The 19,493-nt window shown below is 41.3% G+C and overlaps 1 protein-coding gene across 4 annotated transcripts in view; it reads left to right on the top strand.

The window, feature by feature from the left end:
- The window catches only part of VASH1 (vasohibin 1), a 68,829-nt gene extending 52,572 nt beyond the window's left edge, over positions 1 to 16,257 (top strand). For 2 of the 4 annotated variants that reach the window (XM_031952475.1, XM_031952474.1), the window contains exons 5-8: positions 364 to 438; positions 1,866 to 2,247; positions 4,777 to 4,889; positions 11,553 to 16,257. In XM_031952475.1, coding sequence (XP_031808335.1) covers positions 364 to 438; positions 1,866 to 2,247; positions 4,777 to 4,889; positions 11,553 to 11,625 — 643 coding nt within the window. In that variant the 3' untranslated portion in view covers positions 11,626 to 16,257. The remainder of the gene's footprint in view (positions 1 to 363; positions 439 to 1,865; positions 2,248 to 4,776; positions 4,890 to 11,552) is intronic. The other 2 variants (XR_004231994.1, XR_002770113.2) reach the window with 2 other exon arrangements.
- The last annotated feature ends 3,236 nt before the right edge of the window (positions 16,258 to 19,493 follow it).

Genomic DNA, 19,493 nt, shown 5'->3' with positions numbered 1-19,493 from the left:
GGGAGGGCAGGGAGAAAGGACATATAATACAGGGAGAAATGGAACAGCTTCTCCTTTTTATCATTACACTGAAAACTTTCCCCTTTTCTCTTTTTCTTCCATTCCTCATCCAACTCCAAAGAGTAGTCCCTTCTCCTCTTTTGGAAGGGAGAGGACATGTAAATGAGACATGTGAAGCCAAAGCAGAATCAGCCAAGAAATTGATGGTTGTCTGTTTTAATTTGTTTTTCCTGTTGCTTGTCCTTTCCATTTCCTGTCCATTTCAATCTCTCTCGCTTCCATCTCCCCCTCAGAAGTATCTTCCTCTGAGTCTAAGGGCAACTGGCATCCTTCCTGGCTCTGACCCTCTTTCTTTCCCCACAGGCTGATGGACCTGGCTAAGGAGATGACCAAAGAGGCTCTGCCAATCAAATGCCTAGAAGCTGTGATCCTGGGAATGTATCCTTTCTTCTTATTCCACATCCTTCTCTCCTATCAAAGCTCTGCCTTTTCTTCTACCCAAGCCTACTTTTGGCATGGTGGAAAGAGCACTAGTTATGAATCAGAAATGCCAATGTCTTGGCTCTGTCTCTTCCTATCTATGTGACTTTATGCAAGTTTTTTTTTCTCTCTGGATTTATATTCTTGCCCATAAAATAAGGGGATTGGGTCAGATGTCTAAGAACTTTTTCATTATCAAAAATTCCATACTTCTCTTCAGTCTCCTCCCCCATGTATTTTCAGTCCAATAGTGAAATCATCTCTGAGTCCATAAACTTCTACTGAGTGAAATCTGCATGTCTTACGTCACAGGCTAACCCTTGGCACTTTATTACCGGATTATAAACTATAAGGGATCCTTAGGAAAAAACACTTTTACCAGTCACAGCCCAAAAAGAGTATGAGGGCAGCTGTGTGTATGTGTGCATGTGTTTGAGTGCATATGTGTATATCGTGTCCACATATATGAATACACGTGTGTGCATGTTCATGACTGGGGTGTATAACCCAGAAGCTCATCTTCACTCTCTAACTTCTCATCATTTAGAAGGGAGTTGAAAAGTAGAAGAATAAAACTCATTGTAAGAGAGGGGAAGATTAAAGAAAGGATAAGTCATCATCAGAACCAGAAAGTGAGAACTACATTTTTGGAGCACTCCGAATACCAAAACAAACAAGCAAACACACACACACACACACACACACACACACACACACACACACACACAAATACACACAAACCAGTTTATTCTTAGGATCAGAATCTAGAAAAAATTTGTTTTGGTCAAAGGTGGGAATTATGGACTCTGGTGATTGAAAGAACTGGGAAAAAAAAAACAGAAAATTAAAACTTCATGAGTTGTAGTTATCTTTTTTCAGGCTAGTCATATTTTCCTCCTCTCCAGTTCTTATAGGATCATAGATTTATAAATCTATATAATTTATAAAATATAGTATAAAATACAGGAGGCTGATACCAAGGACAAAAGGCTTGACCTTCATTTATAGGATAAGTTCCCACTTTGGGATCTGAATCCAATCAAAGGAAAGTGCTTCCCTTTTCTTGGTATATGTAGTCATTAGACTATCTTACTAGGTATTGCTGAGGGGTTTAAGGGGTAATTTGTACTAGATGGAAATCTCCAGTTCCATCCATCTTAAGTGCCTTCAATCCCTTACCTCAAAGAAAAGGCAACAAAAACAGAGGAGCTGATACCCAAAAGGATCTGGGACTCAACTCTCTTCCAATTACTGAAAGCCCCATCTGGAGAGGTTCCATTAAGTAGCAATAGCATCTTGGGAAATCTACCCAGTCCCTGGGTAATGTCTTATACTCAGGTGGCTGGCTCTCTGGTTGTTTTCCTGAGCAGGACTGGCGTGGCCAGTTACCTCACCAACAGCATGCCCACACTGGAGCGCTTCCCCATCAGCTTCAAAACCCACTTCTCAGGGAATTACTTCCGACATATCGTGCTGGGGGTGAACTTTGGGGGTCGCTACGGAGCGCTAGGCATGAGCCGTCGGGAGGACCTCATGTACAAGCCCCCCACTTTCCGCACGCTCAGCGAGCTGGTCTTGGATTATGAGGCCGCCTATCAGCGCTGCTGGCACGTCCTGAAAAAAGTGAAACTCGGCCAGTGTGTTTCTCATGACCCCCATAGCGTGGAGCAGATTGAGTGGAAACACTCTATCCTGGATGTGGAGAAGCTGGGGCGAGAGGACTTTCGGAAAGAGCTAGAGCGACACGCCCGGGACATGAGACTGAAGGTTAGTTATGGAAAAGAGGGATTCGGGGCCATTGGGAGAGGAAGAAGAGGTAGTTTGCTATTTTGGAATTGGTATTAGCCTAGGAGTCTAAAATACCTAAATTGTGTCTGATTAGCTGCAGAAGCCACTTAAAATCTCTGGCCCACAGTTTTTCCATTTAGAAGATGAAGAAATTGGCTTACATAATATTAAAAATCCCTTCCATTTCTAATAGTGTGTGAGTCTGAAAATCTGTCTGCACAGGGAGAATTAATCAATAGATTGAGCCACAGAATCAAGATCCAAAAAGATTCCCACAGAGGACTCCAGACCATTCAGATGGAATTTAACAGAAATAAATATAAAGTTCTATACCTGAGTTCAAAAACTCAACTGCAAGGGGCAGCTAGGTGACGAAGTGGATAGAGCACCATCCCGGAAGTCAAGAGGACCCGAGTTTAAATCTGGCCTCAGACACTTAGCACTTCCTAGCTGTGTGACCCTGGGCAAGTCACTTAACCCCAATTGCCTCTGGGAAAAAAAATGCAGAAATACGGGATGACAGAGATATAAGTAGATCACAGTATCTATGGCACTATCAAGAGAGTTTTGGAATCTTACAAGTTCAACAGGCATTAGCATCAGTGAATAAACATTTATTAAGCACTTACTGTGTGCCAGGCAGTGTTCTACAAGACAAACATAATATTCTTTAATCAGGCAATAGATCTGGAATAAGGAAGATAACTCCCATTATGACTCCCATTACATTCTAAACATATCATAATCTAGGATACCATGTTAAAATCTGTTTACCATATATTAGGAAGAACATTAATAAAGTATAACATGTCCAGAGGAGATTAACCAAAATAGTAAAATAACTGGAAACCATACCATCTGAGGATCAGATGGAACCAGGAATGTTTAGCCTAGAAAAGAGAAGAAGAAGAAAAAAAGAAGAAGAAAATGGTTATAATCTTCAAAGTGCTAATCAAAATTCCTAACACATAGTAGGCATTTCATAAGTGTTCATTAATTGTTTTAAATTTTTGACAGAGCAACTATTAATCAGCCTCAATCAGAACTAGAAACAGTGACTGCATCTTACAAAGAAGCATATTTTAGCTTAATCTAATGCAAGGTTCCTTTAATTTTAAGTATCCCAAGTGAAATGGGCAATTTCAGGAGGTGGTAAATTAAACTCCTTTTTGCTAGTGGCTTTCAAGGGGAATTGAATGACACAGCTATATTTTGGAAAGAAGGAAAGGAAAGGAAAGGAAAGGAAAGGAAAGGAAAGGAAAGGAAAGGAAAGGAAAGGAAAGGAAAGGAAAAAGGAAAGGAAAAAGGAAAGGAAAAAGGAAAGGAAGGAGACGGAGAGAAGAAGAAGAAGAAAGGGGAAGAAGGAAAGAAAGGTGAAAGGAAGGAAGCATGCCAGAAAACCATGCTAAATATTTTAGAATTATCTCATTTTATCTTCATAACCATTCTGGGAAATATTACTATTATCCCTATTTTACAATTGAGGAAATTGAGTCAGGAAGAGGTTAAGTGACTTGCCCAGAATCACACATCTCATAAGTATCTAAGACCAAATTTGAACCCAGCCTTCCTAATTCCAGACCCAGTGCTTTTTCCATAGTGTCTCCTGGCTACCTCTAAATGGTTTTTGATATCCTTTAAACTCTTGACAGACAGATAGTAGTACTCCATAGGATTAGATCATATGGATAATCCAGGGTAGTTAGAATATAGTATAGTGGAGAGAGGGCCCCCGTCCTCTTTTTTTCTCCATAATCTCCAAGCTAAGCTCCCATATGCCCTGGACCTCAGGGCTGAAGGGTACCTTTCCTTCTGGCTAACTCCACTATCAATTCCTATAAAAGCTGAAGTGATTCAAACTGTTCTTAGTAAATCAGTTTAATTTAACTACAGTCACTCATAAGAGTATTTTTAATTATTCTCTCAATATATATCCTGTCAGTATAGTTCTAGGAAATATACTAACTAAACCAGCATCTCTAGTCACATTAGACAAGAGGCATGTGGATTAACTAATATTTTTCTCCAGAAAAAGGAAGATTGAGTGACATCAGAATGTGGCCCTTAATGGACAAACTATTTTTCCTGTCCGACATAATGATGGGGAAATTTTGGAGATAGAGAAGGGAAGAGATGCAAAACAGGGGCAGGCAAGCTCAGACAGTGATATTAATCTTCTTTGGGTAAAACAAGAAATATAATGAAGTCCCCCTCAAAACTGGATTCTAGTCCATACTTTAGCCTCAGAGTGAGTATGATTGCTGTTGACACTCTCACAGTAGCAGAGCAGCTGATGCTGAGACTAGAGTTAGGCTTTACCAGGTCCTTGAAGTATAAGCATCAGGAAAAGCTGAAAGGGCCCTGAGCAGAGGATGCTCTGGGGATTCTCAGAATCCCCCAGCCTCCCTGAATTTCTTTGGCCTTTTGGTGCTCATTAGGGCTGTGTGCTCTAGTGTCCTAAGGTGACATTTTGAGTTTCTCTTATCTCCTTTCTCCTGATGCTTACAGATCAGCAAAGGAACTGGCCCACCCTCTCCTACCAAGGATCGGAAAAAGGATGTATCTTCCCCCCAGCGGAGCCAGTCCAGTCCACATCGCCGCAACAGCCGAGGAGAGAGACGGTAAGGAAATGAGTTAATGGTAACAAGACAGAGCAGAGACAAGGAATTGTTCTTCCCCTCAAATTGCTTTGTTTTGTTCTTCTCTTCTTTTATCCCGAGTAAATAATAATTACAATTGATGTCATATATAGTGCTTAAATGTTTGCACATACTTAGAACATTGCATTGTCCACATCAGGATTTGATTCTTACAACCACTATCAGATAATATATAAACATTATTCTCCCCATTTTATAGTTGAGGAAATTGAGACTCAGAGAAGTTAAAGAAATAAATAAACTTCACAATTATAAAATGAGAAAAAATTGGGAGGATTTTAGTAGACACAAAGCTCAAAATAATATCACTTAGCATTTATATTACACCTACTACGTGTGCCACATGTTATGCCAAGTATTTCACAAATATTATTCATTTGATCCTCACAACAACCTCTACAAAAGAAGTCAAACTAGGATTAATGGATAGAAGTTTCAAAGGGGGAAATTTTGACTAAATGTCAAGGGAGTAGAAAAAACTTTCCTAACAATTAGCATCATCCAAAAGTAGAATGGGCTATCTCCAAAGGTAGTGAGTTCCTATTTACTGGAGGTCTTCAGGCAAAGGCTATGCACCTCATATGTTGTAAAAGGGATTTGTATTCAGGTATATGTTGGAATAATATTCTATGGTCTTATATGATTTGGGCACAGTTATCTCCTGAATTCTAATCCAGTATCTTTTAAAAGTGATTACAAAGTCTTGTAAGTACTAACAATTTCAAGAGTAGCTTGATTACTCTCTTATGACTCTATCATAGTTTCGTAAAGAAAATAAAATCTCAGCTACTCTCTGTGTGGTTGTTTCCCCTGTGCTTTGGAGGAAAAGACTTTGCAATTAATAGACACCCCCCCCAAAAAAAAATCTTAAGACTTGTTGCATTTCCACAAGGTCAGAAACTACTGAAGCCTTTAAAATTAGGGCTGGGCCTATAAACTTATAAAGGGAATTTATTTTTCTTTCATTCTCAATGGTAGGAGATGGAGAGAAGAATTTTGCTGATTGAGGAAAAAATACACGTGTGTGTGTGTGTGTGTGTGTGTGTGTGTGTGTATGTGTGTGTAAACAAATCAAAAACATTAAGAGGACTGTAAGGTGTGAGTAAGCTCAGTTAAATAATAAACATTTAATAAGTAAAGACCAGGTGATAAGCACCAAAGATTCAAGAACAAAATCAAAACAGTCTCTTCCCTCAAGAAGCTTATATTATTCTTTCTTTGTTAGCTTGCTTGCTTTTAATAATATTTTATTCTTTTTCAATTAAATGTAAAAAAGTTTTCTTTTTTTTAATATATTATCCAACATGTTTTAATGTACTACCAGTTTAGTTTATCCATAGATTCACTAAGGCCATTTCATTATGTTTATAGAATTATATATTGACTTTATGTTTGTCTTCCAAATTTTCACTATAAATTTTAGTATTATCACAGTTGCTAAAAATCTTTGTGAGACTCCTTCACAAGCATCAGGAAAGTAAATACTTATTAGAATGTTATTAATTTTTTACATGGGTTCTAAGAAAGATCTATAATTTTTTTAGAGAAAGTGTAATTTTATTTTTTTAAATAAAAAACAGTTTTCAATATTCATTTTTTGAAAGATTTTGAGTTCTAAATTTTTCTCCCTCCATCTCTTTCCTCATCCCAAGATGGCAAAGCAATTTGTTATAGGTTATACATATGCAATCAGATAAAACATATTTCCATGAGTCATGTTGTGAAGGGAAAAAATAGAACAAAAGAAAAAAACACACAAAACCCCCCAAAAGTGAAAATAACATGCTTCAATCTGCATTCAGACTCAATTAATTCCTTCTCTGGATGTAGATAGCATTTTTTAAGTGTTTTGGATCACTGTATTGCTGAGAAGAGCTAAATCAATTATAATTGATCATTGCACAGAGTTACCGTTAAGGAATTTTATATTTTAACAGAGGAGTATGTATATAAATACACATGCATACACACACAACACACTCACTATATTATCCATATAAATGATCTACTTGCTTTCCTCACACCAAAAATACACATCTCATTTCTGTACCTTGTACTAGCTTTTCTCAGTTAAAAAGGCTAGAAAGGTAGCATGGATCCAAATTGCGAAGAACTTTAAATGCCCCCAAAAGGCAATTTTATTTGATCTTAGAGGTAATAGAGATCTGTTCAATTCAAAAGTGACATAGATTTGAACTTTATGAAAATCCCTTTGGTAGTTGAATAGAGTACATAATGGAATAGGAGTATGTGAGAAGGGGAGATTAAAAGTTGAAAACGGGTCATTGCAGTAGTCCAAATGAGAGATTATGAGAGTTTTGGACTTGGAGTCAAAAAAACCAGAGTTGAAATACAGCCTTGGTAGTATTAATTGTATGACCCTAGGAGACCTCTGTCTCCAATTTCTCAAATGTAAAATGAGGATAATAATAGCTTCTATCTTCCAAAGTGTAAGTGTAAGAATTAACCAAGATAATATTTGTAAAGTGCTTAATAAAGTGCCAGGTACATAGTTAATAAATGTGTGCATGTGAAAGAGAAAGGAGGGGAAAAGGAAGGGAGGGAGGAAAAAAGAAAAAAAGAAGGATAAGACAATGGAAAAAACAAGGAAACAAGGAAGGAAAATATGAAAGGAGGGAGAAAAGGAAGGGAAGGAAGGAAGAAAAAAAGAGGGAGGGAGGAAAGGAAGGAGGAAGGAAGGGAGACAGAAAAAGATGAGAGAGAGAAACAGAGATAGAGAGAGAGAAGGAGAGAAAACAAGAGAGAGAGAGAGGAAGAAGGAAGAGAAAGGGAGAGAATGAGAAAGGGAAACAAAGAGACAGAGAAAGAGAGACAGACAGAGACACAGAGAGAGAGAGAGATGTTATGAAAACAGAAATGAAAAGAGATTTGACAACTGATTGGATATGTGGGGAGTGAAAGAAAATGAGAAAATTAAGATGACACTAAGATTGCAAACCTGTAGGACTGGAAATGTGATTAAACCCTTGAAATTAATAGGGAAGTTCAGAAGAGAAGTGGGTTTTATGGGAAAGATAATGAGTTCTGTTCTGTTGAGTTTGAGATGCTTCCATTTTGTACTTGGTGCTATAAGAATGAAGCTAAGGATGGAATGTAGGGCTTGCCATCTGGAGCCAAGTTTCCTCTGCATAGAGATCATTAAATCCATGGGAACTGATGAAAGCACCAAGTGACAGAGAAAAAAAGAAGGAAACAGATAGAGCCTTGGACTTCACCCACAGTTAGGAGGTATGACATGGATGATGAGCCAGCAAAGGAGTCTTATAAGGAAAAGCTACGCTGGTAGGGGAAGAAAGAACCAAGAGAAACAGGTATGAAAAACCAAAGAAGAGACACTGTTCAAGAGGAGAAGCTGGTCAGCCCCACCAAATGCTACAAAGAGGTCAAGAAGATTGAGGATTGAGGCAGGGTCGTTAGATTTAGAAATTTAAGAGATTGTTGATAAGTTTGAAGAGAGCAATTTCAGTTCAGTGATGGGATCAGAAGCCAGACTAGAGAGAATTTAAATGAGGAGGAGAGGAAGTTTTTTGGGTTTGTTTTTTTTTTCCCTGAGGTAATTGGGGTTAAGTGACTTGTCCAGGGTCACACAGCCAGGAAATGTTAAGTGTCTGAGATCACATTTGAACTCACGTCCTCCTGACTTCAAGCCAGAGATCTATCCACTGCGCCACTTTAGATAATTTTTTCCAAGGAGGTTGGCTGAGAAAGAAAACAGATGAGAATATAATTAGAAGATATGGTGGGGCTTTTTGAGAGGGTTTGGCTTTTATTTTGTTTTAAACTGGGATAGACTTTGTGTGTATAGGAGACATACAAGGAACCAGGACACAGAAAGAGACTGAAGAACAAAGCAGGAGGCATTTTCTGGAAAAGTGGGAGAGAATAGAACTAAAAGTACAAGTAGAGGAGTTGACTTTACTCCAAAGACTGGAGTAAAAGAAGAAATCAAGAGGAGTAATGTCAAAACACTGTGCGATAAGGAAAAAGGCATCCAGCAAGGTTCTGACCCAAAAGTCTGTCAGAGGGGAAAGAATGTATTGAATTAATCAGGAAGCACTTATTAAGTGCCATGAACTGGATTAGGCTCTTGGAGATAACAAATGCAAAAGCAAGATAGAGGCAAGAGTGAAAGAACATTACATTCTACCCAGAAGAATTGAATTCAGTGACCAGCAAGTCATTTTATCTAGATGAGACTTGATTTCCTCATCCGTAAAATAATTCCTGGAGATAATCTCAAAGATTCCTTCCTGCTCTGTGATTTCCCCTGCTTCTTGCTGATGCACCTGTAATTTCATCAGTTCAATTTCATCCCTCTGTTTTGAAGGCTTTTTGTCTTTAAGAACATTCCTCTATTTAAAATGCCAATGCCCTGGGATGAGACCCATGTCCCCTAAGATATTGTTAATTAATGTCTTAATTATACCTTGGCAAGGATTCGTTGACGGCTAGCTGAAAATGAATTTTATGAGTAATTGAGTATGTTTGGGGAAGTTTCTATACTGTCAAAGCAAAATTTAGGAATACTATTTTTTTAGAAAATAAAAAGAATAGCTATCGAATGATACAGTTCTTTGAGATTTATAAAATGTTTCACATTTGATCCTCACAATAATCTGGGGAACTATAATTATTATCCTCATTTTACAGATGAGGAAACTGAAGCAGAGGTAAAGAGACTTGTCTAGAGTTACTTGTAGAACACCAGCCTTGAACTCGAGTTTTCCTAACTTCAGGCTTAATGCTCTATCCACTAGCTACCTCAAAGTAGATTTAAAAAAATACATCTCCTCTCTCTACTCATCTTTCAGCCAGCACATTATTTTAAGCCTGTTTGCATGGTGAAAAGAGCAAATTCTGTTGTGAGAGAGAAGAGGGGAGGGAAAAAGGGGAAAAGGGAGGAAAAGAAGAAGAGGGAGAGAGAGAGGAAAAGAGAGAGAGAAAATGGAGGGAAGAAGGAAGAGAGGAGAGAGAGAGAGAGAGAGAGAGAGAGAGAGAGAAAGAGAGAGAGAGAGAAAGAGAATTGGAAGGATTTAGAAAAGAATGAGAAGAGAAATGAAGAATGATTATAAACATTTCCAAGTAGTTTAGCAAGGTGAGAAGAGATAAAAGACAGTAATTCAAGGAACTGGTAGGATATAGGATATAGTGAAAGGTTTTTTATGGGTGGGGGAAGATTTGGGCATGTTTGGAGGCAGTAGAGAGAAGAAAAGTTGAAAATTAGAAGATGGAAATCATTGATGTTGCAATTTTATGGAAGATAAGAGGGGTTTAAATTAAAGGCACATATTGAGGGGTCAGTCCTTGCAAGGGAAAAACCTATAAAGTCTAAAAGAGTGGAGCCTGATGTTAAGGAGTTAGAGGTCAAGAGAAAGGGAAAAGATCTCATGGAGAATGACCTCAATTTTTGTTTTATTTTCAGTAAAATAAGAGGTAAGAGTCGGTCTGGTTCTGAAGGAAAATAGGGAAGAAGAGGTATGGAAAGCTTAAAGAGAGAAGATTTGGAATAGCTTTAATAAGGAATGAAATATAGTATAATAGTTACAAGGAACAGCTCTTTTGTTTAAAAAAAAAAAAAAGATGGATTCCTCTTTTGTTCTAAAACTTTCCCAAACTCCTTTCATGTCGTAAAGCCAGCATTTGTGGACTCAATAATTATATTTTAAGTCCAGAAAGATTATATGTTGTTCAGTCATTTTTCAGTCTTGTCTAAATCAACTCCATTTGGGGTTTTCTTGGCAAAGATACTGAAGTAGTATGTCATTTCCTCCTCCAACTCATTTTACAGATGAGGAAATTGAAGCAAATAGGGCTAAGTGACTTGCCCAGGGTCGCCCAACTAGTAAGTGTCTGAGATGAGTTTTGAACTTACAACTATGAATTTTCAAACTCCTGAACAAGTACTCTGGGCACTATGATGCCACCTGGTGTCCCTAGAAAAGTTATGTAGCTAAATTATTTTAGAAACTGCCTATCTTATGAACAGACTGATTTTAGAAAGATTTACATGAATTGATGCTGAATAAAGCAAGCAAAACCAGGAAAACATTGTACACAGCAACAGCAAGATTGTTCGATCATCAGCTATGATAGAGTTGGTTTTTTGGTGGTTCAGCAATCTCAATAAACTTTGGATGAAAAATGTCATCCACATCCAGAGAAGAACTATGGAGATTGAATATAGATCAACATGTATTATTTTCACCTTTTTCCCCCTATAGTTTTTCCAGTTTATTCTGATTTTTCTCTCCCAACATGTAAAAAAATGAATGGACATGTATAGCAAAAAAAAATGTTTTCATATATAACTGGGGAAAGTAAAAATAATATTTTTTAAAAAGAAGAGAAAATGCACCATCCTATTAACAGGACACAGAGCAGTCACTTGAAAGGGCATGAACGGGGAGGGAACAGACAGACCAAAAGAAGAAAGGGCACAGATCAGGGTGAGCAGAAAATGCTAGGTCTGTTTCTCTCTCGTGCCTCCCTTTAAGGAAGGGAGTGAGATGATATAAGATTGATATCTTCTCCTTATTAACCATCCTTCAGTTCCTTCATAGGCATATTTCACCTCCTGCTCCTTCTTTCCTTCCTTCCCTGCAGACCATCTGGTGAGAAGAAGCCTGCTGAACCCAAAGCCATGCCAGACCTCAACGGGTACCAAATCCGGGTGTGAGGTGGGTGGTGAGGAGACCACTTGCTGCACAGACTTGCCATCACCCCCTCGGCCACAGGACCAAGCCGCCCACCGTGAGCCTTGATGGAGGGGAGGTGTGGGTTGAGGGGGCAGTAGGAGGAGCCCCGAGCTCCCCTTCTTCTGACAACACCGCTTCCCTCAGGCAGAAAGAACATGGTTCTCACCCAGCATTTGTGGAAGAGGCACATTGACCCTAAGGGGAAGAGGAAGAGGAGTCAGTATGATCCCAGAGATTTGTTTAATACAGACCATAAAGCAACGTGTTGAACAGATAAGTGGCCGTGACCACCTAGGCCCCATGGGAAGCACTGCCAGCCTAGACAACGCCCAACATAAAGACTTGGGCTACTGCACTCGAGATAAGGAGGAGGAGCTCCCCATACCCAGCTCGGTAGCTGTTGCCTGTGAGGCTTTGAGAAGCCTCAGCTACAGGGCTCAGCTTCAAGCCCTCCCTGTGGCCATCCACTCATGGCTCTCTCTACAGCAAGGTTTGGACTTCTCTGGAGCCCCAGGGGCCTGGTCATGTTGGGTTGGACATAGGTGAGCACATAAAGTAGGGCAGACCAAGAAGAAAGTAGGGGTGGGAGGCAAGCACATAACTCATGAGAGATGGGACACCACGGAAGGCGAAGAGTCTCGTGTCAGCTCCGGCTCTCCTTCCGTTTCTTGGGCAGGAGCTTCAGCTCAGTCTCCTCCTCTCCCTGTCCCGTAGCATCCTTACAAGTTTTGGTCTTCTTCCTCAGACAGAGAATCAGGGACCGGAGATGATGATGTCTGGAGCTGATTGGTCCTTTCTCTTTCACCAGCTAAATTTAGTAATTTTGGTGACTGTGATCCTAGCTGTGTGTAATAGGAAGAAACCTCCACTATGGGATGAGATTTTCAGCAGCCCTCTAGTCCCAGTAAGAAAGAAGACAAGTATTGGAATAATCATTGAGCTCTGTCCATCAGGCACCGGGTACATTTGTGAAAGGAAGTACTAACCCAGGTCTGAGGCAGGGGGAAAAATATTCAGAGAGCATCAAGGCGTCCTTGGATGGGGGCTTTCATAATTAATGGGTGTGACATGAATGAAGACCCAGCAAAAGTCAGAGAAGAAGCAACCAGACATGTTGGAGGACTGAGAGAGTTGTTTCAGTTGAGTGGAATTCAAGGCTGAGTAGGAAGAAACAGAGCAGTTCAGAAGGTTACGGGTTAATGGGAGAATGAGAAGGCCAGGACATAATGGCAAGAGGCCGAAGGGATATTGAGAGGTCAAGAGTTAGTGAGAGGAAGCGGCAGGACATTAAACAAGCCAGGGCAAGAGACAGAGAGAGAATCCAAGACTCACAGAGCAAGGAGACTGCTGGATGAAGCCCCATTACAGCAGCAGGGATCCTGGGAGATGGGGGCCATTCTAGAGGGCTCAGTGGCGATGTTGTGTGTTGTTGTAAGGCCAGGAGGAAGGACTGAGGCATGTAGCAGAGTGGGAATATTGAAGGAGGGTTGAATGGGGATGAGGAAGGTTGTACTCAGAATTTACAGACAAGGACCCAGAATAAAATGGGCCAGTGGGAGAAGCAAAGTCAGGGCAGGGTAAGTATGAAGTGATGCTTTGGGGGAGATGAAGAGGAAACATAAAATCCCTAACTTTCCAGAAAGAAAAAAGGAAAAAGAAAACATCATTCATGCTACTGAATTCAAAAGAAAATTATATTAGTCCGAGAGATGTGGATAGGAGGGTGGGAATAGAAGGGGGCCTTGTTTATCCTGCTCCCTTCATCCTGTCAGCAGACCAAAGTGATTGCTGTGTCACTGAAAGGGGGCAAGGGATAGAGCAGAAATGGATGTAGGGCAGAGTTCAGCAGAGGAAAAACTGATAGGGCCTAAAAAAGGAGAGGAGCCTCAGGCCCAGGAAGAGGATAAGGACAGAGGAAGCAAGCTTGGTGCCACTCATTGCACCCATGGGGCAGGCAAGAAAGCGAGCCGCACTTGAGGATGCCCTTAGCCAGAGGGCACCAGCCTGGGGCTCAGGCTTGTGCAGCAGGGCTCCCTCCCTGATCTGGCTGGGTCTGCCCCAGGGGGTGTGCAGCCCATCTAGTACAGCCTTAGTCCAGAACAAATGCTGCCTTGGCAGGCCCCTGTGAGGGGGAGTTACACCTGGTAACAGCTGCTGCTGCTGCTCTGTGGGTGTGGGAGGCGTTCTTGGGCTCCAGAGGGAACAGTTGCCTTTCTCAGCAGCTGTCCAACTAGAGACTGCCAGGATACTTGGAGGTGACAGCTGGTCCATCTGACTTAGAGACCAGGCTTGTCCTTTCGGTCCAGGGCCGTCCGTCTGCTTCACCAAGGATAGCCAAAGGCAGCCCCAGGAGCTGGAGGGAAGGTGGAGAGGAAGGAGACTAGGGAGACTCTGGTCTCCCTGGCTCAGCCCCAGGACTAACAGGAAGCCCTGCGTCCTGTGCTAACCCCTCACCCAACCCTCCCAAGGAAGGAACCCGAAGATGGGTCTATACTCACTTAGCATCCAGGAATCTTATTTCCCAGGACTGGGAAGGAACCTTATTTTCCCCATCCCCCACCACTACCCACCATTCCACAGTGGTTTCCCAAACAGGTAATGATGGTCATGACATGTTTATAATTACTAAAAAAAAATGATAATAATGATAAAAATAATAACTCCCTTTAGCAGGATGAGCCAGAAAATAAAAAGCAAGTGATTCATTGGTACAGTATGGCCCCTTAAAATCTGCCTCAGTTTGGGTCATGCACCTCTTTAATAAACAGGAGGTATGAGGGGGTAATTTGGGGATAGGAAGCTCAGTGTGAAATGGACCTTAACCACTGACCAGGCTCAGTGGCACCAGAGCTCTGAGAAAACACTTGAAAGCTACCCTATCTTTCCCCATAATCCAAGCATGTAAAGCTAGGAGCCCCTAACTCTGAGAGGGAAAAAAACCCCAACTCTTCCTGTTAAAACTACGAGCAAAGCAGCTGCTTAGTCTTTCCTGTCGGTGATTTCCCCAGACTATTCTCTGGGCTTTGGGGTGATGTAAGGAAAATCATGTAAAACAAAACAAAACCCATTGGTGCTTTTTATTTATTTTTTAAAGGGTTTTTTATATGTAGCAATCCCAGGTCCCTTCCCTCCCCCACTATGTTTACACTTTGTTCCCTGGGGAGGGTGGGAGAAAAGGACCAGCAGCCCTCTGGAATTTCTAAGTGAGAAAGCAGGAACCTTTGTTTTTTAGCTTCCCAGCTGGGGGAAAGCATCCACCCCAGCCAATGTTTGTTTGGAAATAGTGGGAGGAGAGACAACATCAACCCTATTGCCTTTTCCTTCCAGTGTCAATTTAATTGAGTTTCCCTCTGTCTCTGGAAGCTCTTGGTCCCAGTCCCTGTGAAACATATAAGGATTCATGGCGTTCTCCCCCTTCCTTATGAATCATCAGCCCATATGCCCATTACCACATTGTTTATGACTTTTTCTAACCATACCATTATCTCCTATGACTCCTCCAGGATATGATAAGGAAAACTATGGGCGTGAAAAAAGGCAACATTATCCTGCAGTCTGTTTTACCTTAACCATCTCTGCTAGCAGTTATTGCCATGGGGTTGCCACAAGAGGAGATCAGTCATCATAGAGAGTGAAGGGGATAATAGAAATCACCAGAGACCCCGATGGGGGAACAGAGGCCTCATTTGCCTGGCTTCTCAAGGGCAGAACGAGCTGTAGAGTAGTCGGTGGATAGCCTACAGGGCACCCTATAGTTTTGAGTTCTGCTTCAGACCCAGCTCTTGCAGCGATGGCCAATGTGTACCCACACCTTTGTGTGCATTCACTCCCATCCTCTTACAGAGGCAAGTCTAACTGGATGCACAGTTGGGTGTCTGTGGGCTTTGGCTCTTGTCTTCTTGATTAGCAGCAGTAGCAGAGCCGGAATGCTCCACACCATCGCTTCAGCCCCCATAAACAGTGGCTCCCAGCAATAGTGTGTGTTTGGAAGGGTGGAGGGAGCAGGGATTAGCCTCCTTCCATCCCTGACAGTCCGGGAATTCCATGGTGTGCCATAGCCTGTGCCAACAAAGACCCTGACTCTCCATCAGCACCTTCCTCAACCCCACTGAAAAGCCAAGGTCCGAGCGAAAATGGACTGGCCCATTCTGGAATTTGACCAAGAGAACCAGACCCGGATATCGTCTGCTCCCTTCCCCTTGCTTCTCTGCCCCTGACTTTCTATTTCCATCTCACCCTTTCCATTTGTAGGGTAGGCCCCATCATGGTGCTAGCCCCAAGCCAACCAGTATTGGTCCCCTCTAAGTTATTTCCTGATGCTCTGGAGCCACTGAAGTTTCCCTTAATCATGAAGTTTGAAAAGGATGGAAGAGGAGCTCAGGCATGCCTGACAAAATGATGGAATCTCTCTCTCCCCCTCATGTTTTGTATCCAACTATGTACCATATGTAGAATTAGTTCTCTCTGATCCCCTGTATTTCCATCCCTTCATATCAGTATTGAAACCCCTTTCACTTTTATGCTTTACCTCATTCTTGTCTTCACTTTTACACAATTAATAAAGTCTACCCAGCTCCTGTTACCTGGACTGGGCAGAAACCAGGATCTAACAACCTTGCCGCCTTTTCTTTCAGAATTTTCTGAGCCTCTGCCTTTACTTTCCAACTCTGTACCACTCCCCCCATCAGCTCTGTCTCTGGGGAGAGGATGGGAGGGAAGGCAGCTGGTTATGGCAATGAAGGGGGACCAGTGGTATCGGATTAAAATCTTCTGTGTCTGGGATGCAGAAGGTTTTCAGTGCCCCTCGGCCCTCCTCAGACATCCTGTACTTGCATTTGTAGCAGATATACTATTCCACCCAGAAACACTTCTCTTTCTCTCCTGTGAACAGCCTGAAGGATTCTGAAGCTTCCCATGCCCAAGGAGCAAAGGGCAGGGTTAAGGAAGGCCACGGTTTGTCTGCTGGCCCTGTTCTCTGGGATGTACTCCAATTTTCCTATCCTATTCAACAACAGTTTCTGTCTTGAACAGGACAGAAAGGAAACTTTTCCCTCTGGAGCGAGTTGCATTTGCTGACCATCATTTGTAGATCTCCAAATAAGTCTGTAATTGTAAAGGGGGTCAAAGGAAGCCTTCAGGGAGACCATGGCAATAATAGACATTGGAAACTATAGGATTATTCTCCCTTGGCTCCTTCTGCCCAGCCCTTCTCTCATCTCATTTCATTATCCTCCTTTATGTTAACACTCCATGCCAAACTAAAACCTGGAGCCATTTCCAGACTTCCAGACTGGTTAAAAGATCTTTTTAAGGTTGGGTCTCCTATTTTACCCAGATTGCTTAAGTGCAGCAGCCACCCAGAGACCCAATCCTATTATGATTAGCATAGGAGCTTTGACCCCATTGCATATTCCAATTTGAACCTCCTCTTTTGTCTGGTGATACCTAAGGGCTCGTGTTATTGGTGCCAGATTTAGTGCATATACCTGATGAACTGGTTAAGTCTGCTGCATCTCAGAACTCAGTTCAAGTGAATTGCTAGCCTCAGCCCACCTAGGAACAGGAATTATAGGTGTAGACCACCATGCCCAACACCAAATTGAGAGAGGAGAGGGAAAAGGAGAGACAGAGACAGAGACAGAAAGAGTTGGCCTGTCAAAATATTTGCCAACTTTCAAAGTTATGCATCAGCCTCATTCCTTCAGATAAAAGCTACTGCCTTAACCTCTCTCAGCTGTACAAATCCTAATTAAAAAGAAAAAGAAAAACTTGTCTGAGAGAAAAAAGATACCACCCTATCCCAAACTAATGATTTTCATAAGTTCCTGTGAGAAAAGGGAAATGGAGTTTAAGCCTCACTAATTCTGATTTGTTTGTTGAGGGGAGAGGGGAAATGGAGATTAAGGACCTATTTAAATTAACAGCCTGAATTCAAAGAAAACTTTTAAAGAAACCAAGTTTTATTACTTTCAGGTATACACAGATAACTTCTAAGCACTTGTAAAGGTCCTACTGGAAATGTTTTCATACAAAGACATTTGTAATTGGCATAGTAATTATTCATAGTAAATCAATACTGCTCATTTGTACTTGAAGACATGTTAATTTCTCAAACAAGCTAATCATTCTCTTTATGATGTTTACTCCATGAGTTTGTTTGGCAGGACTTTGTTCACCAATGATACAAAGGTAAATTTGGGTTTTAATTCTTGAGAATTATCATATATTAGAAATTAATGGAGTATTCAGATTCCTCTTAAATTTATATCTGGACTTTTTTTGGTTGAGATCAAGATTTTCATCAATCATTCATTTACATTACAGATTTATGCTGCCTTTTTAAATGGGGGTGAGGTTGGGGGGGTACATTTCCAGATTTATGATAGAATAGGCTGAAGCATTTACTTCAGTTTCCTCCCTCAACCTAGTACTCACTCCCTGCCATTGCTTAACATTTACAAAGACAGGAAGCATCTTCCACTCTCTTGTTCCAATCAAAACACTGTCATCAAATGAAAAGTAATGGAGACAGGGAATCCTAGGTTAAACCAGACACATAAGAAACCTTTGAATGGGGTCATAATCATGACATCCTAAACTGCTCCAATGCTTATCCACTATGGAGTGCCCAGAGCTGGAATCCCTGAAGACAGTACCTGGCAAGTTGATCCCAGAACATATGGAGAAAGAGCTTTGCATCTCTGGACTCTCATCCAACTCCCAGCTGCAGTGTTAAGAACAATGAGCTAGTGAGAAAGGCAAGGAATCCCAAGACTTGAGTGCAATGACGCTATGCTTATTTTCTTTCTGGAACACAGCTTCTGGAGCCCACAGGAGTTATCTCACAGTGTCTGTTAGAGGTGGGGTAGAAATTCAGGTTTCTCTTATTTTGTAATTGTTAAACTCTAAACCGGGGACCACTTAGATGCTCTTACCACTTGGATACCTTATTAGAAATAAGCCCATTTGTCAGCAAAGTCAAGTTAGAAAGGAAGGAGGAGTTGGGGGAGAGAGGAGAGGGAGAAGAGAGAGAAGAAAAAAGGGAGGAAGGAAAGAAGGATGGAAAAGAGCAGGGGAGGGAAGGGGGAAGTGAGGAAAAAGGAAAGAGGAGGAAGGGAGGGAAGAAGGAAAGAGCAGGGAAGGGAGAGGGAGGAATAGGGAAGGAAAAAAGGAGAGGAAGGGAAGTGGGAAAGTATTAAATGTTTACTATGTGCCAAGCACAGTGCTATGCAAATACAAAAGTAAACAAAGCCAAGTAACTTTGGAATCAATCTTCTAATTATAGACCCTAAGGACCTCCGAGACTTTGTCATTCATTCCACCGAAGAAACCTTAAGACTTTCAGACCTCCCTATCTGCTATGTTGATGAAATTTTTGTATTGTCTCCATGAATATAGGAACTTGAGAACAGGAATGGTCTTACTTTTGTGTGCCCAGCACTTATCACAGAATTTGGCACACAATAATGCTTTAAAAATGCTTTTTAAATCCATCATTAAATAGGTTAATACCACTAATGGTAGTTACTTTGGAGGCTTTTCCCCTGCAGTTTGTGGTTTGCAATAGGTTGAAAATTCTAGCTTCCATACAGTCAAGTCCATGTCAGTGGCAATTTTCATAGGATGTGAAGCTGAAAGAGAACTGAGACTAACCAATTCCCTCTTCTTAAAGATGAGAAATCTGAGAAGTCAGTTTGTCCAAGGCCACACAGCAAGGCCAGAATTCAAACTCCAGCTCTTCTGACTCCTAATCCTATTTAAACTATGCTAGGAGAAGGAAAAGGTTATGGGTACAACAGAACCAGACATAAGGAGGGGATCAGCCCCAGCAACAGATGGCCCTGGATCA

The sequence above is a fragment of the Sarcophilus harrisii genome, chromosome 2 (genome assembly GCF_902635505.1).
Source record: "Sarcophilus harrisii chromosome 2, mSarHar1.11, whole genome shotgun sequence".
Lineage (NCBI taxonomy): Eukaryota > Metazoa > Chordata > Mammalia > Dasyuromorphia > Dasyuridae > Sarcophilus > Sarcophilus harrisii.
The sequence above is the reverse complement of the archived record's forward strand: the minus strand, read 5'-3'. Positions and strand labels throughout refer to the sequence as shown.